The sequence below is a fragment of the Chinchilla lanigera genome, unplaced genomic scaffold (assembly GCF_000276665.1).
Source record: "Chinchilla lanigera isolate Chin_1 unplaced genomic scaffold, ChiLan1.0 scaffold00065, whole genome shotgun sequence".
NCBI lineage: Eukaryota > Metazoa > Chordata > Mammalia > Rodentia > Chinchillidae > Chinchilla > Chinchilla lanigera.
This window is the reverse complement of record NW_004955466.1, coordinates 853,902-878,813: the sequence shown is the minus strand read 5'-3', so window position 1 is coordinate 878,813 and position 24,912 is coordinate 853,902. Positions and strand designations below refer to the sequence as shown.

Here is a 24,912-nt window from a genome sequence, read left to right as displayed (position 1 = left end):
GTTTTTCATCATCAAAGAGAGCTTTCTGCTGTACTACTCTGAGAGTGAGAAGAAGAGCTTTGAAACCAACAAGTACTTCAATATACACCCCAAGGTGAGAGGAGGCCCGGCGGGGCAGGCACAGGGGACGCCGGGGCGTGGAGGGGATGTGGAGGGGACAGGCTCGGTCATCTGCGGCCCAGCAGGGAGCCTTGAGAGCAGATCCTCACAGGGCACAAGACGCCCAGCGCCCCGCCCTCCTGTGCCCCAGCCCTTCCTCCCCCTGGGAGTCACTCCTGGCCTCTGTCCTGTGGCCCCCGGGTCGATTCAGTTGGGGCCCTTGGCCTTATCGAGGGCCGCGAGTGACCGGAGCTGGTGGGGTGGGGCTGCCTGCTCTGGTTCCTCCTCAGGGCGTCATCCCTTTGGGGGGCTGCCTGGTGGAGGCCAAGGAAGAGCCCAGCATGCCCTATGCCATGAAGATCTCGCACCAGGACTTCCACGTGAGCGAAGGCCCCTCGGCCCGGGCGTGGTGGGGGTGCCCCGGCTTCTTCCTGCGGGGGATGTCAGTGCCCGGGGGTGACAGGAGAGGGAGTGGTCTACTCTCCCTTGGCATGGCCACCTCCCAGGCATGCCCACGGCTCCTCTTCCCGGCAGGGCAACGTCCTGCTAGCCGCGGAGTCCGAGTTCGAGCAGACGCAGTGGCTGGAAATGCTGCAAGAGTCTGGGAAGGTGTAAGTGTCAGCCGGGAGGGAGGGCTGCGTGAGGGTCTCGAAGATGGGGCGCCTGCCTGTCAGTTCAGGGCTCTGTGGGCACCGACAGGGCCGTGGGAGCTGGCCAGCAGGGGAGAGGAAGCAGGCCCGACTTCAGGGCATCTGTGAGGGTTCCCTCGTGGAGCCGGGAAGCATCTATGGTCACAGGTGGCAGAGGCGGACGTCATTCGTCTCCCACCCTGGGGAGTGAATTCAGTGTCACTGGCTGTGTTTGGCACCTCCTTGAAACGGCTTCACCCCCAGGGAGGAGCAGAGCTACGCTTTGTAAATCTGGTCTAGATCGCAGAGTCCTGGGGGACACCGGGCATTTGCACATGAATGCCTGTCCTCGGGCCCAAAATAACAGAGTCCCGCCCTGTGCCTGTGCTCGGTGGTGGCCGTGCTAGTGAGACGCCACCGGAAAACAGTCTCCTCCCTGTTCTGAAGGCTCTGCTGGCCCGGCCCCCGTGGCCCGCTTCCCAGCGCAGGGCAGCCTGCAGGCCCTGTAGCTGGCGGATGCTGGTGTCGCGCCCAGAGCCCCGGGTGCCGCGGTGACAGCACAAGCTGAGATTCTGAGAGACGCTGGGCGGGGACGGCACAGACCCATTCTCTCCCCTGCTGCTTCTGGACTAACCACTGTTTCCTCCCCTTCTCCGCCCTGTCCCATCTGCCCTCCGTCCCCAGCACCTGGAAGAACGCCCAGCTGGGAGAAGCTATGATCAAAAGCCTGGAGGCCCAGGGGCTGCAGTTGGCGAAGGAAAAGCAGGAGTATTTAGGTTGGCTGCAGGGGATCTGAGGGCTCCTACTGGTGGCCCATGGGGCCTGGGAGGGGTGTCTGGGGGCTCAGCGGGCTCCTCCTGAGGAGCTCCTGGAAGGCTTCATTGTGCCTTAACTGTCCTTTTGGCCAGTGCGGCTGGAGGCGGGGCATGCTGTTAGGGGAGCCTGGGCTCTGACCCCACCTTGTCACCACCCCCCCATCAGCTGTGTGTGTCCTTGGGTGGAGCAGCAACTCTAAACTCAGTTTCTTCCTCCTTAAAGTGGAGATAAAAATAGTCTTTAGCTTTTAGAGGCAGAGTGGAGGTCAGAGAGAAAACGCCTGTGGGCGCTTGTGTTGGGCTCGAAGTGAGCGTTCCTGAATGGAGATGACCTTGCCATCCAATCCTGGGCCCCAGAGCCTGCACGGGAGAGAAGGCAGTGAACCAGGGCCTTGCTCATTGCCGGGGCCTGTCCTCTTCGGTCTACCTAGAAACTCGCAGCCCTGCCCTGGTTCCTCTCTTCCTGCTCCACACACCCCCTTCCTCACCCCAGGGCTCTGCCTTCCCCGCTAGCCAGACACCAGTGCTCGTGGGTCAGGCGCTGGGGACCAGGCTGGCTACGGCAGTCCTTGGGGCTGCTCAGATTCAAAGATGAGGTCCCATCATGGCCCCGTGAATGCACAAAGCAGGGATGATAACCAGAGAGGAGCGAAGTAGCTTGGGCTGTGGAGGTAGCTTCCCCCACCAGAGCTCGCCCCAGTCCCTGGTCAGCAGGGGTGCTGGGCTCTTCCTGGGGAGACGCTGGGGTGACAGAGGCCACCTCCAGCACCTGCCCACTCAGGCCCTGAGATCTGAGGGAGCCCTTTGTGAGTGTGTGCTTGCTTTGCAGACAAACTGATGGAAGAGACTGAAGAACTGTGCCTGCAGAGGGAGCAGAGAGAGGTAGGCACAGAGGATGATGCTGAGAGCTGCCGCGCCTCCCCGCTGCCCCTCCTCAGCCCTGCAGCACGTGTCTAGCACAGTATCGGGGAGTGACGCCGGGCGCCGGGCACCAGGGAGTGTGCTGGGGAGTCAGGTGGGGTTTTGCAGGAGGCCGGGGGGATGACGACACTTGCCACTGGCTGTACCTGCTGGGCAGGAAGTGTATTTCTCCTTGCCCACTCGGAAGCAAAGGAAAAAGGGTAGGGAGCCACCATCTAAAGAAAGAGTCATCGAGCACTTCGTAAGCTGCTTCTCACTGATGCTCACGGGAGACTGGAATGGCCTATGCTAACCGGAGCTGGGGGTCTGGCCGCGTTAGGGTGGTGGGGTTTGGTGATCCTGGGGTCCCTTCATTCTCTGTTGACAACACAGTTCCCAAGCAGGCTCATGACTGGCATGAAGCAGCCTGTGGGGGCAAGGAGACTCTTGCCCCATTGGTGCCCCTGAAGTTTGCATCATGTCAGATCTCAAGGCAGCATGGCCTTGCCTGAAGGGCAGGGTAGGGTCGGAGCTGGCAGTGTGGAATCTGGAGCCAGCTGCCTGTCTGTATTTGGCCTTCAGCACTTCTAGCTGTGTGACCTCGGGCAAGTTACTCCACCTGTCTGAACATCAGTATTCTCATCTGGAAAGGGAGAGTAATGATAGAACCCATCTTCTTAAGGATGCTGTGAGGGTGAAGGAGGACCTTACACAGGAAGGGCTCAGCACACAGTGCGTGCGTGAGGAGTGTCTGCGTTTATTAGTGCATGCTGTTATTTACTACGGGCCCATCCTGCACGTGAACTGTCTGAGCCCCAGAGCTGTAGAGTGGCTTGTCCAGAGAACCCCGCATGGGAGGACCTGATGGGGTCCACTTCTCTGCCTTGGCACCTTTCCTTGTCCTCTTGCTGGCAAGCCACAGGGCCGGGGCTAGCGGTCTAGGCAGGTGCAGTGCCTGCTGTCAGGGCTCAGCACCTTTCTGACCACCCCTCAAGGGACCCTGTGTGCCCTTTGTACCTCAAACCTTCTCAGAGCCTGTCCAGCACCTGCCTGGGGTATGGAATGAACCGATGATTTTAATCCAGCAGGACAATCCACTTTTATTGTTCTTCTTCCAAATTTTTATCAGTCCTTTTGGCCCATTTATTCTTCCAGTTAGATTTCAAGTCATTTGCTGATTACAAAGAATAAAAAAGGGTTGAGGCTGTACACTTGGAAACCTGGACTGTCATACCGAGGCGCTCTGCTCCCAGGGGGCTGGGCCTCCATGTCAGCAGACTCTCACCTGCGGCCCCGTTTAGAGTTTGGGCCTTTTTGCCCCAGTCCTATGTTTTGAGTGTGACTGGTGCGTTGCCAACAATTTAAAGACAGGTGATTCAAGAAGCTGGGATGGGATGGGATTGGATGGGGTGACAGACAGCACTAGCAGGGAGAGACTTATCCATCAGAGAGGCTAAATCTGGGGCACAGTCAGCTGGAGGAAAATTTAGACACTCTATCTAGGTCTTTAGCGAGGAAATCAGGACAGTAGAGACCTGCTGCACACAGGCCTTGCTTAATGCCACCGCCCATTGGAGGGAAGCCGTCAGCTGTGAACTTGCTTTTTTTGGGTACAAAATAAGAGTAAATCTCAGGCCCAACTGGCACCTGCAGTGCTGGGTGCTCTGGGCAGGTAGGAGAGACAGAGCTATGCCCGAGTCAGTGGTCCTTGTCCACCGCGTGCCCTAGATCAACATCTTTTCCTGGCCTGACCACTGACTCACTCTACCAAAGTTTCCTTTCTTAACCTGCTCGTCCATAGCGTGGGTCTGTCTGTCCCCCGTCCCTCCCCCACCTCCCCTGCAGGGCGGAGGCTGCCAGGTGTGCTCCGAACTGCACAGGAAGGCATTTGGCACCGTGCCCGGTGATAAAGTGTCCTGATGGCTTGGGCGGTCTGTCGGGCAGGCTGGCCGAACGGAAGACTTGGCGTGGCACCATGAGGCCTGGAGTAGTGTTTCATGACTGACTGTGTGACCTTGGGCTTGTCAGTTCTCTGAGTCTCAGTTTCCCCATCTGTGAGGTCTGACCCAGGCGATGAGTGCTCCCATCTGAAACCTCAATGGGATGCAGGGGAGGGGTCCGTGCAGTGCAGACGGCCATGTACCCTGTACTTGTGAGCCGCCTGAGGCCCGCCATGTGCCAGCAAGGGTCCGGGACCCCGGGGGGCCTGAGCAGAGAGTGCGGAGAGTGCTGTCCTGGGCCCATTTGCCATGCTCTTCCTGGTGTGCAAGTTCCCTTGGGGGTGGAGGGCCTCATCTCCCTCCCCTTCCGGCCCCCAGGAGGACAGCTTGCTTTTCTCGCCTTTTCTGGCCAAAGTGCGAGAGCCCAGCCTCACATGTGGGCAGGGGCAGGGGCGTGGGAAATCAGACATGCCCAGGACCAGGCCGGCAGGGTGCGAGCCATGTGAGATGCTCCCAGTTGGAGTATAGTCTGAGTTAGGAAGGACCGCACACACTTCAAGCGTGAAGCTGTTTGCCGACCGCCCTGATGAACGTTGATCCTGATTCTGGCCAGCTCGCTGCTTCCGGGGTTATTGGAGAGTGCTTCCTTTCATCGAGTGGAAGTTTGCCTTCTGTCTACCTTTATGTGCCTGCAACTCCTGTCAGTCCACGGATCAGTAGAACAAGCACAATACAATGGAGAGAGGCTTTTATGGTGTCAGGTCTTAGCCAAGGCTCAGTCCTGTACCCTACCTTAGGCTACAGGAGCAGGAAGTTCTGCCCTTTCAGGTTGATGAGATAAAGCTTTCTTGCTAATCGGCCTCTCTGGCTGTTCCTGAGCATCAGTTTCTCTTAAGAGTCTTACAGCGCCAGGCGTGATGGCGCACGCCTGTAATCCCAGCAGTCCGGAGGCTGAGGCAGGAGGATTGTTGTGAGTTCAAGGCTAGCCTGGGCTACAAAGTGAGCTCAGGGCCAGCCTGAGCTGCATAGCGAGACCCTGTCTCAAAAAAAAAAAAAAAAAAAAATCTAACAATTGAGAATGTACTCAGAGGCTGAGGCAGGAAGACTGCCATGAGTTTGAGGCCAACCTGGGCTACATAGCAAGTTCAAGGCCACTTTGGGCTACATAGTGAAACCCTGTGTCAAACAAACCAAATCTATCTCGGTCTCAGTCTCGGGGTCTCGGTCTGTCTGTCTCTGTCTCTGTCTCTGTCTGTCTGTCTGTCTGTCTGTCTCTCTCTCTCTCTCTCGTTTTAGCTTTCAGCACAATTGAGGGAAGAGCAGAATTCCCATATGCCCACTGCTGCCCCCACCTGCCGACCACCTGTATCCCACACCGCATTTGTTACAGTCAGTGAACCTGTGCCTTCGCCTTCACCCGAAGTTCAGAGCTTGCCTCAGGGCTCCGTCTTGTGCATGTACTATGGGTTTTGGCAACGTATGATGTACCCACCACTGTGGTATCCCACAGGACAGCGTCACTGGCCTGCATCCCTTCACACTGCATACACTCATCCCCTCTTCCCCACTACCCTGGCAGCCTTAGGTCTTCACACTGTCTCTGAAGTTTTCCTTCTCCAGAGTGTCATATACTGTAGTTGGAGTCACACACTACGTAGCTTTTTTTTTTGTCTTTTTGAGACAGGGTCTCGCTATGCAGTTCAGGCTGTCCTTGAGCTCACTTTGTAGCCCAGGCTGGTCTCGAACTCACAATGATCCTCCTGTCTCAGCCTCCCGAGTGCTGGGATTACAGGCGTGCACCACCATGCCCAGCACACTATGTAGCTTTTTCATCTTGGCTTCTTTAACTTAGTAATATTCATCTAAGCGTCCTTCATGTCTTTTTGTGCTTTGGTAGCTCATTTTTGGCACCAGATAATACCCTATTGTCGGGATTACCACATTTTGTTTATCCATTCTCGCTCCTGAGGGACATCTCAGTCGCTTCCAAGTTTTGGCAATTGTAAAGCAAACCGCTGTAAACATCAGGATGCAGTTGTTTGTGTGGATGTTCATTTCAATTCATTGCCTAAGTAACAAGGAGAGCATTCCTGGATCGAATGGGAAAGTGAGGTTAGTTTTGTAAGAAGCTGACACACTATTCCAGAGGAGCTGGGCCCGTTTTCATTCCCGTCAGCGGTGAATGAGAGTTCCTGTTGCTCCACAACTTTGCTAGCATTTGGTGATGTCAACAGTGTGGATTCTGGCTCCTGTAGTAGGTGGGTAGTGGCATCTCGTTTGAGTTTGTGATTACCTAGCGATATATGCTGTTGAAGATTTTTGATAGGCTTATTTGCCATTTGTAGACCTTTGGCTGGGTGTCTCCTGTCTTTTGCCCATTTTAAAAACTGAGTTGTTCATTTTCTAATTGATGTATAAGAGTTCTTCTGTTTTTGGCTAACAGTCTTTTACCAGAAACATCTGCAAGCCACCCCTCCACCAATGTGTGGCTTCTCCTCACAGTTGAACAGCCACCTTGGAGGGCAGTGTGGCAGCATGTCACAGAACTCAGGTGCTCTTCCCGTGTGCCTCAGCAGTTCCACTTCTTGGCATTGTCTTTTGCCGAGCAAAAGTTTAAAAATTGTAGTGAAATCCACCTTATCAGTAATTTTATGGCTCATGCCTTTGGTGTTGAATCTAAAACATCAGCATCCAGGTCACCCAGATCTTTTCCTATGTTGTGTTCTGGGAGTTTTATAGTTTTTGTGTTTTATATTTGGGTTTATGGTCCACTCTGAGTTTCTTTTTTGTGAAAAGTGTAAGGTTTTTGTGAAATGAACCTATGTCTAGGTTCATTTTTTTCTCCTGCCTTCCTTCCTTCCTTTCTCCTCCTCCCCTCTTCCTTCCCTCCATATAAAATTTAGGATCAGTTTGTCAGTAGCCATAAAATAATGTCCTGGGATTTTTCGCTGTTACTAAATTGAACGTAAAGATCAAGCTGGGCAGAAACGCCACCTTGACAATACCGAGTCTTCCTATCCGTGAACACGGGGTAGCTCTCCATTTATTTATTTCTTTTTTGATATTTCATTAGTTGTGTATTTCTGCACATAGATCTTGTACATTTTTTAGATTTAAATCTAAGCATTTAATTTCTCAGGGGTACTAATATGGACTGTATTGTGTTTTTAATTTCAAATTCCGCTTGTTTGTTGCTGGTACACAGGAAAACAATTGACTTTTGTACACTAACCTTTCACCCATGCTGCAGTTACTTATGAGCTGCAGGAACTGTTGTCAATTCTTTTGAATTTCCTACCATGTGATCTGTGACAAAAACAATGTTATTTCCCTCTTCCCAATCTATATACCATTCATTTCCTTTTTTTTTTTTTTTTTTTTTTTTTTTTTTTTTTTTTTGGCCTTTTTGAGACAAGGTCTTGCTATGCAACAGTCCTCCTGCCTCAGCCTCCCGAGTGCTGGGATTACAGGCGTGCGGCACCACGCCTGGCTGTGTCCTACTCTTATTTTACGACTTTACTAGCACTTCCAGTAAACGTGAAAAAGCAGTAGTGAGAGGAAACACACTTGCTTTGCAACTGGTCTTAGGGAGTACTTCTAGTTTCACACCATTAAGTATGGTGTCAGCTGTAGGGTTTGTTTGCTTTGTTCTGCTTTTTTGAGGCAGGGTCTTGCTATGTAGTTCAGGATGACCTTGAACTCATTGTGTGCTCCAGGCTGACCTCGAACTCACAGCGATCCTCCTGTCTTAGCCTCCCAAGTGCCACCACGCCTGGCTCAGCTGTAGGTTTTTTGTACATATTTATCAGGTTGAAGCAGTCCCTCCTATTCCTAGTCTATTGAGCATTTTAATCACCAGCGAGCATAGGATTTTGTCAAATACTTTTTCTGCACGTGTTGATGTGATCAGGTGTTTTTTCTTGTTTAGCTTGTTGATGTGATAGATATATTAATTGATTTTTGGATATTGAGAAACTCTTGCATACTGATAAAATTGCACTTGGTCATGATGGATAATTCTTTTTATACATTTTTGGATTGATTTGCTGATAATTTATTGTGGGTTTTTGCATCTGTGTTGAATGATATAGATCTAAGTATCCATTTCCTACAACGTCTGTATTGCGTTTTGGGACTAAGGTAATGCTAGCCTTATCAAATGAGTTAGGAAGAATTCCTTAGCTTGTCTTCTAGATGAGATTGTGAAGAGATGGTATAATTTCTTTTTAAAACTTTTTGTTGAATTCAAGAGAACCCATCTGGACCTGATGTTTTCTGTTTTGAAAGGTTATTAATTATTGACTTAATTTCTTTAGTGGATATAGGTTTATTCAGATTGTCTGGTTTTTGTCTGCTTTTCTTTTTCTTTAATGAAAAAATAAAACATTTTCATAGCCAGATAATAAGAAAATAATGATAGTTATTACACTGTGTATCATTATCTTCAAAGTAGTTACTCAACACACACACACACACACACACACAAAAAAAAAAAACCTCAGCACAAGACATAAAACAAAAAGATTCTTTTGAGGCAAGGCCTCACTGTATAGCCCAGGCTGGCCTTAAACTCCCAGGTGATCCTCCTGCCTCAGCCTCCTGAGTGCTGGGATTACTGGCATGTGCCACCAAGCCCAGCCCAAAAAGATTCTTACAAGAAAGAAACAAACAGGGGCTGGGGATTTAGCTCAGCGGCACAGTGCCTGTCTGGCAAGCGCAAAGTCATGAGTTCAGTTCCCGGTACTGGAAAAACAAAGCAAAACAAAACAAAAACAGAAAAAAGACACAAGCAGATAATAGCACAAATGTTCTTTTCAACAAAGATTAACTTTCAGTATAAGTGAAATGAATTAGCATATATACTAAAATATTTTTAAAATAATAAAATATGTAATTTGGGAAGCATTTTAACTCTTTACTATTTATCATTTTTCTATTTTTCTCCTCTCCTCTATATACATATTTCTCATGTATTTGTCTGACTTATTTCATTTAACATTTGTCTTTTTTTTTTGGTACCGGGAATTGAACTCAAGACCTTGCACTTGCCAGGCAGGTGCTTGTGCCACTGAGCTGTATCCCTGGCCCTTATTTCACTTAACATTATGTTCTCAAATTGCATCCGTTTACCTGTGGATTCCTCAAGTTTATCTTTTTTATGGCAATGTCCTACTCCATCATGTATAAATACCACGTTTTCTTTATCCATTCATGTGTTCATGGACATTTGCTGTGTTTCCAAGATCCAGCTATTATTAATTGTGCTGCTGTGAACACAGGTATGATTCTTGTGTCTTTTGCCAGATTATGTCTTATAAGGAATCGGTTCATTTCATGTAGTAGTTTATCAAATTGTGGGCACAGAGTTGTTCTTAATACTCCCGTATTATTCTTTTGACGTCTGTGGTATCTGTGATATTTCCTCTTTGTCTCTTCTACCTCCGATATTGGTGATTTGTGTCTTCTCTTTTTCTTAGTTTTGCTAGAGGCTTATTATTTTATTGATCTTTTCAAAGGACCGGCTTTTTGTTTTGTTAATTTTCTTTATTGATTTCATTGGTTTCTGCTGTAATTTTTATTTCTTTTCTTCTGCTTATCTTGGATTTAATTTCTTTATCTAGTTTCCTAAGGTGGACTCTTTGATTACTGATTTTAAATCTTTTTTTCCAGTATATTCATTCAATTCCTTGAAATTCCCTCTATATTTGCTGCATCTGGAAACCTTTGGTGAGTTGTGTTTTCATTTAGTACCAGGAATCAAACTCATGACCTTGTGCTTGCCAGGTAGGCGCTGTGCTGCTGAGCTATATCCCCAGCTGTGAATTGTGTTTTCTTTCAGTTTAAAATATTTTTAAACCCTGCGTGGTGGCTCATGCCTGTAATCCCAGCACTTGGGAGGCTGAGGCAGGAGAATGGTCATGAGTTTAAGGCCAGCTTGAGCTGTATAGTGAGACCCTATCTCAAAAAAACCCAAAACCAAAACCAAAAAAATGTTTAATGTCTCTTGAGATTTCTTTTTCGACATTTTAAAAATTTAGGACTATATTGTTTAATCTTTAAGTATTTTGTGGATTTTCCAGCTACTTTTGTGCTATTAATTTGTAGTGTAAGTTTTTTTTTTTTTTTTTTGTGTTTTTTTTTTTTTTTTTGTGGTACCAGGGACTGAACTCATGACCTTGCGCTTGCCAGGCAGGTGCTTACGCCACTGAGCTATATCCCCAACCCTGTAGTGTAAGTTTTGCGAGCAAACATTGTGTGGTTTATATTGTTTTAAATGTGTTACAATGTGTTTTATGGCGCACAGTGTGACCTGTCTTGGTGAATGCTTCCCATGAGCTACAGAAGAATGATATGTGGTGGTTGCCTGACATGGTCCATAGGTGTCTAAATTTGTTGTGCTTTAATCAAGCCAAGTGGCTTAAACTGCAGAACTTTATTTCTCATGGTTCTGGAATTTTCAAAGTTAGGGTACCACCAAGGCATGCTTTATTCTGAGGCCTCTTCTGTTGGTGTGTAGGCAGCTGCCCTCTCAGTATGTGTTCATGTTCCCTCTTGTGCATACAAGAGATGATACCAAGGGCAAGCTCTCTGATGTCTCTTCTTACAAGGGCACTAACTCCATCATGAGGATCCTACCCTTACCACTTCATCTAATCCCCCTTAACTGAAAAGGGCCCTTTATTTAAACACTATCACACTGTAGGTTAGGGCTGCAAAAATCCAACACATGTGAGAACACCAACATTCAGTTCATAAGAGATGTTAATTATATCCAGTTGATTGATGGTGCTATTGAGCTTAACTATGTCCTTATTGATTTTCTACCTGCTAGATCTATCAGTGCATGACAGATGGTCTCAACTATAGTGGTGAATTCAGCTGTTTCTCTTTGCACCATGTACTATATTTTGATGCTTTGTTCTTGGGCACATTAAAGATTGCAATATCTTCTTGAAGGACTAGTCTCTTTTTTGAAAATTCCTCGATAACTTTCTTTAATCTGAAGTCTGCTCTGTCTGAAATTAATATAGATAATCCCAGTTTCTTTTATTCAGTGTTATCATAATATATCATTTTTCATCCCTTTACTTTTAATTTATATGTATTTTTATATTTAAAGTGGGTTTCTTGTAGGCAACATACAGTTGGGTCATTTTTTGATCCATTCTAAAAATTTCTGTCTTTTGGTTGGTGTATTTTAGGCCATTGACATTTTGGCTTGTTTTTGTCTTTGTCTTTTTGAGACAGGGTCTTGCTATGCAGTTCAGGCTGGCCTTGAGCTCGCTTTGTAGCCCAGGCTGGTCTAAAACTCGCAACAATCCTCTTAGGCCATTGACATTTAAAGTGACTATTGATATAGTTTTATGATATCTACTATATTTGTTTCTGTTTTCTATTTGTTGCACTTTTTATTTGTCCCTATCTTTGTGTTCCACACATTCTTCCTAACCTTTTATTTTAATTATGCATTTTATGTGATTCCATTTTCTCCTTTCATAGCATCTAAAAAATTTTAGGGATTGCCCTAGAATTTGTGATACATGTTTACAACTAATCCAAGTCCACTTTCAAGCAGTGCTATTCGTAGTATCTCTACCCTGCCCCATTATTTTCTCATTCATTTTACTTACATAAGTGTACATAGCAGGTAGAAATATACACGAGCATATATAATTGAATACATCATTGCTATTATTATTCTGAACATACTGTTATCTGTTAGATCAATTATAAAAGTGTTTATTTTACTTTGTTATTATTCTATGATATCTTCCTTTTTTTTTTTTGTCCTTTCTTCCAGTACCGGGAATTGAGCTCATGACCTTGCGCTTGCCAGGCAGGCGCTTTGCCGCTGAGCTAAATCCCCAGCCCCGATATCTTCCTTTTTATGTAGATCTGAATTTCCGAACTGTATCACCTTCCTTCTCTCCGAAGAAATTCTTCTAACACTTTTTTTTTTTTTTTGTCTTTTTGAGACTGGGTCTCACTATGCAGTTCAGGCTGACCTTGAGCTCACTTTGTAGCCCAGGTGGGTCTCGAACTCACAATGATCCTCCTGCCTCAGCCTCCCGAGTGCTGGGATTACAGGCATGTGCCACCATGCCCAACCATTTTCAACCCTTTAAAACTGTGTGTTTTGCCTTTTGGTAGCCTTGTGGTTGTTTGTTGAAGAGGCCAATAGGGCTTTAGTAGTGTAGTGGTAAGTTGTGGAGGAAGAGGACGCATCCTACTGTCCTAGGATGAGGTCTCAATCTTTTGGCGCCCCTGGGCTCCTAAACTGTTGATTTCACACGTGTTTCCCAGTCCTCCTCTCACCCCTTCGGTGAGAAGGATGGGGACAGTGGGCTGGAGTTGGCTGTTTCCCTTCCCTTAGATAGCTGAGTGTCTGATAAAACCCCAGCAAGTTGGGATCTCGTAAGATAGTTTCCTCTGAGGGCAGGCTTGTTAAAAAGAACAGGCTGTTCCTTTCTGTCCTCATATGGCTATTTCTTCCCCCTCTCTTGGACCTACCATGGCATTTTTCTGTGATACTCACTAGGAGAAACTGGTAGAGCTCTGAGAAGTAAAACTCACGGAAGTAGGGTAGCGGGGGCTAAGACTGGAGTTCCGGGAGCCTTTAACTCTCAGACTTGTCCCTCTAAGCCTTTGGCAAGTCGGCTGCGACTCGGGCTTTCCTTCCTGTGCACCGCTTCCCGCTGAGGTTCTGGCTGGTGAGGTTCTGCCCCGTGCATGTGGTCTTCTGTACCCACCTCCACCTGTTTCTCCCGTCTTTGTGGTACCGATTACTCTGTGACCTCACTTCTCCAGCAGATCTGAAATTGTCTTTTCGCTTTGTTTAGCTTTTTGCTTGTTAGGGTGCAGTGCTGACTTTATGTTCTGCACCGGAAACTGGAAGTCTCCGTTCTCTTTCTTTTTCCTCTTTAACGCTGTCTGTAACTGGTTTCTTAGTGGTAGAAATAGTAGCGTTTGTAGAAAACTTGGAAAACATGAATTTATCCTTAACCCCCCACTGATGGGCAACTACTGTCAACTTTCTGATCTTTTTTCTTTGTCACTTTGCCCTGTTTGTTCCTTTTCTCTTTAATATGCATGTGTGTTATTTGTGGTGCTGGGAATTGAACACAAGGCTCATACATACTAAGCATGTGCTCTGCCATTGAGCTATACCCCCATAGGAATGTGTTATTCTTATATGTTATATCTTATACATCATTAGGAGCATATCAGATATTCAATTCATGGCCTGCTTTTTCATTAGATCTCTTATCATACCTTCATTAACATCATACCTTTGTCATGCCATTTGGCATTCATTTAAAATATCAGTTTTAATGACCATATATGGATTCATTATAGGTGATGCTTCATTTAGTTAATCTCCTATTTTTTGGAAGGTGCCAGGAATTGAACTCAAGACCTTGCACTTGCCAGGCAGGCACTTGTGCTGCTGAGCTATATCCCTGGCCGTTAATCTCCTATTTTTTTTTTTTTTAACATTTAGGCTCTTTTCACTAGTATAAGTTATGTCACAGTGTATAAACTTGTACAAATAATCTTGGTTTATTTTTCTGTTACTGTATCTCCTTAGGATAGATTCCTATAAGTGGAATTACTAAGTCCAAGGACAAGAAGTTTAAAGACCCCTGATGCACATTGCCAAGTTGCTTTCCAGAAAATATGTACTGATTTATCCTCCCTCAGTAATGTGCGGACATTTCATCTTGCTTCTGCTGGTGTGTTTGAGTTCCCCCTTCATAATGTACGAGCTGTATGACTTTGACCAAGTTAAGTAACCTAACTAGTACCCGTGCTTTTCCCATCTATAAAATAAGGGTAATATATTTCTATTTGTAAATTTTTTAATGAGGATTCAATGAATTGATACATGTAAGATATGTAGAACAGTAAGTTCAGTTCATAGTAAATGTTAGGCAGTGTGTTCATCCTATGTTAACTGCTGTTTGTGCGTTTTCTGTTCTTTTGAGTTGCTGTCTGTTTCTGAAAAGATACAGTTTGAATTTATGACACTAGCAACATTTTAGCACTTACTGTGTTGCAAGCAGTTGCAGTAGATCAGCTCCTGTAATCCTGCTAGCAACCCTCTGAGGCAGTACTCCCTCATTTCAAGCAATGCTCATCCCCATTTCCTGTCTGCACTGGGTCTTAAGGAAGTTGAGGCCACTAACCTCATTTGCTATTTCTATGCTACTGCTGGCACTTCGGTAAACGCGACAGGTCCGAGACCAAATTCCTGATCTTCCTCAGCACAGTGATGGTTTTCTGATGGTCCCTGTCTCAGGAGTGTGCCCTACCCCTGGTTTATGCAGGTCGCAAACTTAGGACTCCTCTCTGCCTCTACCCTGTCCGATCTCACCCCCAAGTTCTGCTAGTATGGCTCCCCCGGACCTAGACTCTGCCAGGGCGCTTTTCCTCCTCCTGCTGCCCGGCTCTGCCTGGCGCACACTGCTGTTAGGTTTTGCGCTAATTCAGTGACCTCCCACCTGGGCTCCTGAAACTGCTTCTGGCCGTCTTCATCTGTCCCTCCAAACTGAGCCGTAGTCACTGTTTAAATGGAAATCAGATCACGTTTCCCACCACCTCCCCCTTCTCCTCGCTTGAAACCTTCACTGCCTCCCCTTGCTCAGGAAGGAAGACCCAAATCCTCGGCATAGTCCAGGGTTGTACGTGGTTTAACTTTTATCAGCCCTCCCAGCCCCTTTCCCACTGTGTTCCCCTTCACTCTGCACTCAGCCGTATGAGCCTGTCTTGGTTCTTCAAGGCATCTTATTTCCACAGGGCCTTTGCACATGCTCTTCCTGTTGTCTGGAATCTTCCTCCCTTGTCTTTCTATTTGTCCCCTTTTGTCTATCAGCTCAAGAATCACCCGATCTCCCCCTAATCCTTCTACCTCTCCACACTACCTATTCCCATCCAGGACAACTCTGTAGAACTGAGTCTATGTCCTGTGGATCATATATGCTGGCTACTCCAGTGTGTCTGATTATTTCAGTAACATTTTATTCCTGATCTGAATTTATTAATAGCTGCACTACCCTCTGGGGTCCATGAGTCCATCTCATATCCTTAGGGTGCAGTGTGGTGGTTGCCCAGAACACTAAGCACCCACGTGTGGCATAAATGAATAGAATTATACGAAAAAAATCTCACCAAAGTGTTTACTGGAATAGCCTTGAGCCTGCAAATTCCATGCAAAGAATCTTTACTGCGTTGTCTTCTTAATCGGGAGCCTAGGTCACTGCATTCTTATTAAGAGTATAATTAGTTTTACTGAGGACTAGAATCATGTCCCGTGAAGCATGGCAAACTAGAGTTGTGTGCCTTGGAGAACAAGAAACTTGGGAACAGAACAGCTCTTTTAAAAATGGGCTATGTTAAGAAATGGGCCTATTTCCTGTCATCAGGGTCACTCACGCCAAGGTTGGACCATCTAGAGCAGGAAAACCGAGCGATTCAGGCATCTGATGAAGACTGGAGTTCCTTTAAAGTAGCTTTGAATCTGGGTACAGTAGTACATGCCAGTAATCCCGGCTATTCGGGAGGTGGAGACAGGAAGATTGCAAATTTGAGCCCAACCTGGGCAAGTTAGCAAGACCCTATTTCAAAGTAAAAAATAAAAAGTAATGCAGCTCAGTGCAACGCCCTGGGTTTATGCCCCACCGCTGCAGAAAAATAGATGTAGATGATAGATAGATGATAGATAGATAGATAATAGATAGATGAGAGATAGATGAGAATAGATGATAGATTGATAGATAGATGGTAGATAGATAATTTGTTTCAACTCTGAAGGACTCCAGCTCATGAGCACCCATTCACCTGACCCTTCCAACCAGCACTAAGTACTATTTGGGTTACGGTAGTTAGTGACTTTCAGGTGGAAAAGGCATCTGTCACATTGCCAGAGATTGCAAAAGGGAGGAAGGAGAGAAGAAAAGCCCAGTGACTGCCTTGCCGTGTTATTTTCAGATAGCAGCTTCCCGTCCTAGTCCTTGGAGGCGTAGCTGGCACCTGCTGGCGTCGTGAGGCGCTCTCATGCTTGCGAGGGAAGGAGCAAGATTTCAGTCACTCACGCACACCCATCGTCAGCCACAGAAAGTTATCCCAGCTAACAGAGAGTCAAGGGAGCCGGGCCTGGTGGTAGTGCACACTGTAATCCCAGCACTCTGGAGGCTGAGGCAGGAGGATCGCTGTGAGTGCCAGGCCAGCCTGGGCTATAAAGTGAGTTCAAGACCAGCCTGAGCTACATAGTGAGACCCTGTCCAAAAAAAAGGGGTGGGGTACAGATACGTTGGCGAGTTGGAGTGTTAAAGAAAGCTTTCCAGGGAGGAGTGAGGCTAGGAGCTGAGTCCTCCAGGTGGTCATTCTGAAGCTTTGCAGCTTATAATTTCCCAACACAGGTCTTCCGTAGGCGGTTGAGGCCATCAGAGGGGACTCAGTCAGATCTGCTGAACCGGAGGCCACAGAGGGTTATCACATCAGCAAGATTGTGTGTCAGCTCCTGAGCATGTATTAATATTAATATATTATGAAGCAGGGGCATCTAACTGTTTGAAGCTCTGAGCTTTTTTTTCTTTAAAAGGGGGAGTCTATAAGAATAAAATCGGAATGTTCTTCATATTATGTTTATGCATGGCCTGTCGTAAATAGACGCAGGCTACAACTGCAAACTCTCAGTGGCTTTTAACAGCGCGGTACATTTCTTGGTCATCTCCTTGGGTGCCCCCAGCTGGGGTCCCTGATCTCGGAGCCCGCAGCTCCAGGGGCCCTCGCTAAGGGAGAACGGCTCTTGGCTGTGTTGCTGTGGAGGGGAGAGAGAGGGTAGCCGTTAAGCACTGGCCCTTCGGGGTGTCTGTCTGGAAGCCACGCATCTCTGCTCACACCTCCTTGGCCGTAGCTGGTCCCCGGCACCGCCCCGCTGGAGCAGGCGCCCTGCGGCTCCTCACGAGCCTACAGGAGCCTCAGGTCCCGCGCACAGCCCCGTGGTGCCGCGTTTGGCAAACTGAGGTCAGCGTGTGACCAGTGATTCTCACCCAAAGTGCTAATAACGGTTAGATGGGGAAGAAATCATTCTTCGGGTAAGAAGTGTAGGAATGGAGGTCGTGGCATTTGAAATCAGGCTCGTCCCTCTCGGTATTTTATTGGCTAGATAAGCAATCCATCGCCTCAAAGCCAGGGGCAGTACCTCGGATGGGCAGCCCTGCTCTCCCATTCATTCCACTGGAGAGCAAAGCCACCAGGTGAAAGTGAGAATGTAACTTGTGGGGGGAGGGAGGAAGCGGTGGAATAACACCCTTCCAGAGTGCAAAATGTGGAGGAACAAAGGGGTCCTTGAAGCCAAAGTTCACATGAAACATCGTGCAGGAGCATCTACCTTTGAACTCCAGGGAAATGGGACTCCTGAGGGCTCATGCTTGTCGGGAAAACACTTAGGCTGTGGCTTTTCCAAAGCCACCAGTCTGACCCCGAGGGGCCTGTCCTTGGTTTTCTGGTTTTCCTGCTGTAGTGGGGCTAAGGGCAGCTTCAGTCACCTGGCTCAGAGGCCTTGAGAAAAAAAGACCCCTTATTCTCTGACTTTGGGGTTGAGGGTGGCTTTTCTTTACCACTTTTGACATCGCTCCGGGGCTCTTTCGTGGAAGCCCGCACTGCCACCTTTTCCTGCAGGACTGCGGGCCACCTGCTCGCCTTAGAGTGCCGGCGACTGGAGCTGCCCGCGGAGCAGGCGTTTCTATAATCACACCACAGGGAGCTGTTGGATTATTTCTAGACCCCGTCTTCGCTTGGGAACTGTGTTTGAACGGGCCAAGTTCATCACAGATGGGGGGTTTGCTGAGAGCTCTGTCCTCGGGAGGGGCCGGCCTGGCCTAGGCCCAGGATGAGCTAAATCCTAGAGGGTCCCCTCTCCCGGGGTGAGGGCCCTCCGCTCCCCGTGACTCTGCTGTTCCCCTTCCGTTCTCCACAGGAGCTCGAGCGCCTGAACCAGGTGCTGGAGGCGGAGAAGCAGCAGTTCGAGGAGGTGGTGCAGGAGCTGAGAGTGGAGCAGGAGCAGATCAAGAGGTGGCGGCGGCGGCGCCCCCGGGGGAGGGGCACCCTGCTTAGGGCGGCGCGGCGGGTGCTTGGAGAAGCCTCCGCCCAGGAGCCACCGCTTCTGCTTGGTTTGGGTTTCTCTTCCCAACACTCCAGGCCTTGGGTGTGTGCAGGGGAAGCCGTAGACCTTGGGGGGGTTGTGCCCACTGATAATGACCGTTCGCAAGGGCTCCCCCTCCCTGGCTCAGGAACAGGCTGACCCGGCCTGGAGGTGCTGTTAGCCCAGACCCCCAGCACCCTCTGTCTCCCCTGCACATCCGTCCTTATTTTGGCTAATGACGTCACTTGGGATCTTGAGCCCCACGTATTATTTGCAAAACTAGTTCTACATTATGGTTTGAATGGAGGACCCTCAAAGTTTATGTTTTAAAACAGTGCACTGCTGGTGACCCCAATGGAGCCTATCCAGGAACTTGGAGACTGCTGTCCCGGGTGGTGCTGACGGCGGGGGTTACTGTCTCTATCATCCTCGTCACCACTGATCATCAATGACACCCCAGAAATTGATTGATTGATTGATTGATTGATTGATTTATTGATTGATTGTCTTTTTGAGACAGGGTCTCACTGTGCAGTTCAGGCTGGCCTTGAACTCACTCTGTAGCCCAGGCTGGCCTCAAACTCACAGTGATCCTCCTGCCTCGGCCTCCCGAGTGCTGGGATTACAGGCTTGCACCCCCACACCCGGCTCCCAGAAAATTTTTTATTCCAGTGACCTTGTAAGACAAAAGAACCAGACATGTATTTTGGGGAGGGCCAGAAAAATCTTACCAAAACAAAAGCTAAGGACCTACTCAGCGTCCAGAATTGTGCCAGACTGTGGATAAGAAACTAAATCTCCCCCATCCAGAATCTTTTGCTCTGATTGGGAAAACCAGACTCACACTCAGAAACATGAACACAATCACGTATAGTCAGGGCTGGAAGACAGTGCAGATTTGCTTTGTCTTAGGGACCAAGATAGATGTGTGATCCCTTCGGGTTTGAGTAGAGATTAAATGGAGCTGGTGTGCCCGGCAAACGCCAAGTTTTGGGTTTGATTCCCGGTACCTAAATAAATAAATGGAGCTGGCCTTGAAATGTGAGTAGGCCTTGGAAGACCGGGTGGGAAAAGGGAAAGATACTCCACCCAGGGGTAGAGGAGTCATGTAAAAGCCAGTGGTAACCCAGGCTTGTGCAGAAGGCAGACGGCAGCCGGGCGTGGCGGCACATGCCTATAATCCAGCACTTGCGAGGCCAAAGCAGGAAGGACTCTGTGAGTTCAAAGCCAGCCTGGGCTACATAGCATGACCTTGTCTCAAAAAGCCAACAATTTAAAACAGGAGGAGGAGACAGAAGGCGTCCGTATCCCCAGGGAGGGGATCTCGCCGTGTCTCCTGTCACAGTGATTACAGGTTATAGCAGGCACTGTCCAGGGAGCACGGGCGTGGCTGGTCCCTTTGTTTTCTCTTGAGCTCTGAACTGCCTGTGAGGTGGCTCTAGGTTTATCCTGCTTGACAGATCCGTGTGCACCTGGAGCAGGTCACTCCATCCTCACTAGGCTGGGGCCTCCTTGCAGCCTCAACCCCTACAGCTACTCTGGGGGCCCAGGGTTGCAGAGGGCCTGGCCACGCACAGCCTCCTGAGCCACGGCAGGAGGCGCGGCAGGAGTGTTTCTGTGTGCAGAGGCTGGGAGGGGTGGGCACTGCCAGACGTGGCCCTCTGTCCCCGCAGGGAGCTAGAACTCACTGCGAGATGCCTCAAGGGCGTGGAACAAGAAAAGAAGGAACTGCGGCAGCTCACGGAATCTTTGCAGCAGACGCTGGAGGTGAGGGGCCGCTGGTGGTTGGTTGAGCTTCAGGACACTGGTGTTTCCCCCAGCACTTTCCTCAGCGCATGCCTGCAAGCGGAACGGGCGGGAAGGGGTGCTCATCCGAAAGCGCTCTCCTGCATGGACGGCTGGGAAACCTGGTCTGTGCAGGAGGCCCAGAGCAGGGACTGACTATTCCCAGGCCCAAGGGCGAATTCCAGCTTGCTCGGGATGACCATGGCTTCTGGAAACACATCCTCCAGTGCTGGTATTTTTATACCAGATGAAGGATCGGCTCGGGCGGGCAGTGAAGCCGCATCCTGCTTGTGACTCACTCACTTAGCTGAATGACTGGTGCTCAGTCTCGCAGAGTGCTGGAACACCTACAAGTGTGCACCCCCACACCCCGGCTAGACAGTGTCTTAATGGTGTCTCTAAACCTGGCGCCCAGGGCATGGTGTGTGACCTGTTCCTGTTTGCTGGGCCCCTGAATTGCCTTGAGGGCCGCAGGAGTTTCCATTCTGGAGCTTCGTCTGTGGTACCTTTCCATGTTTACCTTCCCCTGCTGCTTCACCTCACGGGAGGTGGTTCCCATGGGTCGTTTCAACTCCAGGCCTCCTGTGTCGTGGAGCTGATAAATGCGGAGAACATCTAAATCTGCTTCTTGAGTTCATCCTGTGGGATGTTTTTCACATGAGTCCCATACATCTTTTTCTCCCCCTGAAGGAACAAGAGCCCCAGGAGGTCATGGTTCCCCCGGGCCTTGGGCCTCTGTTAGGTGTCATCTTCCCCGGAAGCCACACTGGGTTCCTCTCTGACTCCCTCCACGGAGGGCTACCCCTGCCCTGTAAGAAAGGAGGTCTTGGCCTTCACTTTTGAAGAATGAGACTTCTCGGGTGTCTCTGAGAGAGGAGTATAGATCGCTCCCTGGAATGAAAGGTGCGTGAGGACCGCCATGTTGGAGAAACTAAAGTGGGCCCATGCACTTCCCTCCCAACCTCCACGCCAGGAACTCTCCATAGAGAAGAAGAAAACGCTAGAAATGCTGGAGGAGGATGAGAACCAGCCGCAGTCCCTGGCCAATCAGCGTGAGCAGGCGTCTGCCATTGGGGATCTCCATAGCAACCTAAGGCAGATCGAGGAGCGGATTCAGCAGCTCTTGGCGGAGAAGCTCCTGGCGGAGAAGCGGTGAGGGGCCCGAGGCCCCCGAGTCCATAGCAGTTTGGGGGCTGCTGACTCCTCAAGCTGGACTCGGTTCTGGCTGCCGCTGACCGGCGGGTCACTTGCTTCCTTTAGCGTAAGACTCAGCTTCCCTGCCGGGCAAGTTGGACAGCCCTTCTCTCCAAATGGGCGGCTGTCCCACAGTGGCCAGCGGAGTCCTGGGGTCCTCAGAATCGTGCTTTGTGGCTGACTGGGCAGGTTCCCTTTGCCTCCTTCTACATTGGAGGGAACAGCCTCACGGGGGTGACAGGGCTTCTCAGGGTCACGGGAATGACAGGCCGCAGAGCTGGGGCTCTAATCTTCTGCCTCCAGGGCCAGGGCTCCCCTCACTGACCACACCATCGCTGTGGCCACCTGGGTGACCGGACCCAGAAGGTTCTGGAAGCCCAGGGTGCCTCCAGGCAGATCCGTGAGAGAAGCAGCTCCTTTCGGTGGGTGCGCGTCGAGTAGGCTCCTCTCCTGCCCGGCAGGATGAAGGAGAACGAGGAGCGCTCGCGGGCCCTGGAGGAGGAGCGGGAGTTCTACTCCAGCCAGTCCCAGGCGCTGCAGAACTCGCTGCAGGAGCTGACGGCAGAGAAGCAGCAGGCCGAGCGGGAGCTCAAGGTGCGCGGGCCCTTCCCGCTCCCGGGGTCTCCTGCCCACCTCGGCACCTAACCTACCGGGGAGCTGCCCGAATCATCTCTGCCAGTATGACCAGCTGGCCAGGTACAGGGCATAGTGCCACCCAAGGGGAAGCAGTCCGCTCCGTCATTGGTCCACACCTTCGGGCACAAGGCCACACCCAGGCCTTCCGAGTGGGGGTGCGCTGTGGGGGCAGGCTGTGAAACCTGCCGCCCAGGCTCGCCGGGCCGGGGGTGCTCGGAAGACTTCCACGGAGAGAGCCCCCTTCCTTGTCCCCCAGGCCGAGGTGAAGGTCCGAATGGACCTGGAGCGGCGTCTGCGGGAGGCGGAGGGGGCTTTGCAGAGCCTGGAGCAAGGGCTCAACTCCAAGGTGCGGAATAAGGAGAAGGAGGAGCGGATGCGGGCGGACGTGAGCCATCTGAAGAGTAAGCCCTCCCTCTGGGGACTGCTTCCCCGCCCGGAGCTCTGCCCCCCAGACCCCAGCCGAGGAGCGGGACAGGCCCCGCTGTGCACGAGGCGGGCCTGGCTGCGTTTCTTCTCCGGACACCTGCCAGCAAGGGCCCCTCTGCCCTGCTTCCCTTTGGCCTTTGGGTCCGGATCCAGGGGGAAAGCCTGTTCACAACCTCCGAGCGCTGTGCTCAGCCGCCCTGCCCACGGAAAGGCTGCACACGGCGGCTGTGGTCCCGAGGGCGTGGGGCCCCCGTAGGCGCATCGGGCCCTGGGGACCCTTGGCGGGAAGGGTCGCTGCCCCACCTCTTGCCCCCTGCAGGGTTCTTCGAGGAGTGCATCCGCAACGCAGAGCTGGAGGCCAAGATGCCGGTCATCATGAAGAACTCCGTGTACATCCACAAGGCGGCCACGCGCCGCATCAAGAGCTGCCGCTTCCACCGGCGCCGCTCCAGCACCTCCTGGAACGACAGTGAGTGCGGCGCCGCCGGCCCTGCGGCCGGGCTGGGCACGGGCTGGGCATGGCCGGGCAGGAAGAGGACGGGGCGGGGTGGGGCAGCGGCGGGGCTGGCCGGGCTCTGGCGCTGGGCCGTGCCGCCGCGGCCTGGCGCTTCCAGCCCTGGTGGCTTCTCAAGCCTGCGTTTCTCGCAGGACTGCGGCAGCGGGGGGCTCTCGGCAGCCGTGGACGGGAACGATGGAGGCAGGAGGGGTCGGGGTCGGGGTCGGGGTCGGGACCACCCTGGGTGGACGGAGGGCTGCTCACGGGGTGCCCGGGCCCTGCCTCCCCAGTGAAGCCGTCCCAGTCCTTCATGAACTCTCAGCTGGAAGCCAGCAACATCGAAGAGCTGAAGGAGGTGGCCAAGCGGCTCAGCCGGGACCAGCGCTTCCGGGAGTCCATTTACCACATCATGGCCACCCAGCCTGGCGCTGCCTCCGTGCTCCCCCGGGCTGGAAAGTGAGGGCTCTCCTCCCTGCGCAAGTCTGGGGCGGCAGAGGAGGCCCAGTTCCATGGGGCTCTGCGCCACCTGGGGGCCAGCCTCGCCCTCCCAGGACGGGACGCCACCCACACCCTGTCCTTCCCTGCGGCTCCAACCTGGGTGCTGCTCCGGTTGCCATGGTGAGGGGAGGAAGGGCCTGGCTGTGCGCGACTGCTGCTGGGCAGGGCGTGGGGTGGGGACGCTGCCTGCGCCTGGACGCTGCCTCTCTGGCTGAAGGCCACAGCCCCCCGCACCGCTGTACCTGGTCCTCGGTGTGATAAACAGCCTCACCTTCAAAGGTGGGGCCCGCCCCCGCCTCACCCTTCCCAGGCTTTCCTACCCTGCGCCTGGCCTCAGAGATGTCCCTGGTCACAGCCTCCGCTTCCTCCATGTCCCAGGAGGGCAGGAAGGCCCAGGCCACGCTGTCAGGTTCCGGGGTTGGCTGGCCCTGGCTGCGGGACCGCCTGCCGGCTCCCCCCGCACACCCACACGCAGCCCAGCGACCTGCAAGAGGGGTGGGGCCCACCGTGTCCCTCCTGGACCCTGGCTGGGGCTGGGGCCAGCAGCAGCAGCGCAGGCAGTCCCAGAGGACATGGGACAGAGCTCAGGCGTGGCAAAGGCTCAGGCAGAGACAGCTGTCCCTGCTACAGTGGCCCGGTGGGCCCATCGTCTCCATCACCTGCAGAGGCTTCACCCAGTGAACTAACGCAGCCGTGACCCCCGCCCATGGGGCGCCTGGGGCTGGGATGAACCAGTAGCCACGGGTGGGCTCCGTGTCGGGGTTGAGGCTGTGCACCCGTCTGCAGTTTCTATGGAGACCACCACCCTCAGGAGGCTGGAGGGTCACAGGATGTCCCTCACCCGTGAGCCTCCCAGGCCCACCCTCTGAAGCTACCTGTCTGTCCATCTCTCCAGAAAAGGGATCTACACAGGACTGGGGGGTTCTGGGACACTGGTGGTGTTAAAGGTACTGGTTCTCTGCTCTTCAGAAAACAGACTTTCTGGTGGATGAGCAGATGGCTGTGGGCAAGTCCCAGCAGGAGGTGCGGGTCCCTGAGAAGCCGCAGCAGGCTGTGCAGATGCGGAGGGAGGCTCCCTCGGGAGCAGGCCCGTCTGCCGCTCTGCCAGCCGGGACACCGCACTGTCTTGCTCTTCCATACCTGGAGAAACCGACGCTGACGGTGCCATCTCAGGGACGGCCAGTTAGTGGGACTGACCCTGGGGGCACTTGGGAACCAGTGCATCTGAATGTAAATGTAAAAGCTTTAAATATGTGTAATCCTGCATAACCTGGAACATGTTTAACCAATATGTACGGAGAATGAACTTTGAAACAAGGCGGAAGATGTATAAAGCCAAGATTACTGA

The 24,912-nt window shown here is 51.2% G+C and overlaps 1 protein-coding gene across 1 annotated transcript; it reads left to right on the top strand.

The window, feature by feature from the left end:
• On the top strand, positions 1–24,912 carry Plekhd1 (pleckstrin homology domain containing, family D (with coiled-coil domains) member 1; the record flags this gene model as incomplete). Its single annotated transcript, XM_013521969.1, is given in 12 exon segments — positions 1–94; positions 390–479; positions 634–710; positions 1,413–1,504; positions 2,373–2,425; positions 18,365–18,459; positions 20,203–20,296; positions 21,288–21,466; positions 21,970–22,102; positions 22,401–22,545; positions 22,890–23,039; positions 23,357–24,912. Coding segments are annotated over 12 exon segments (1,372 nt in total), but the record flags the coding sequence as incomplete, so codon positions are not given.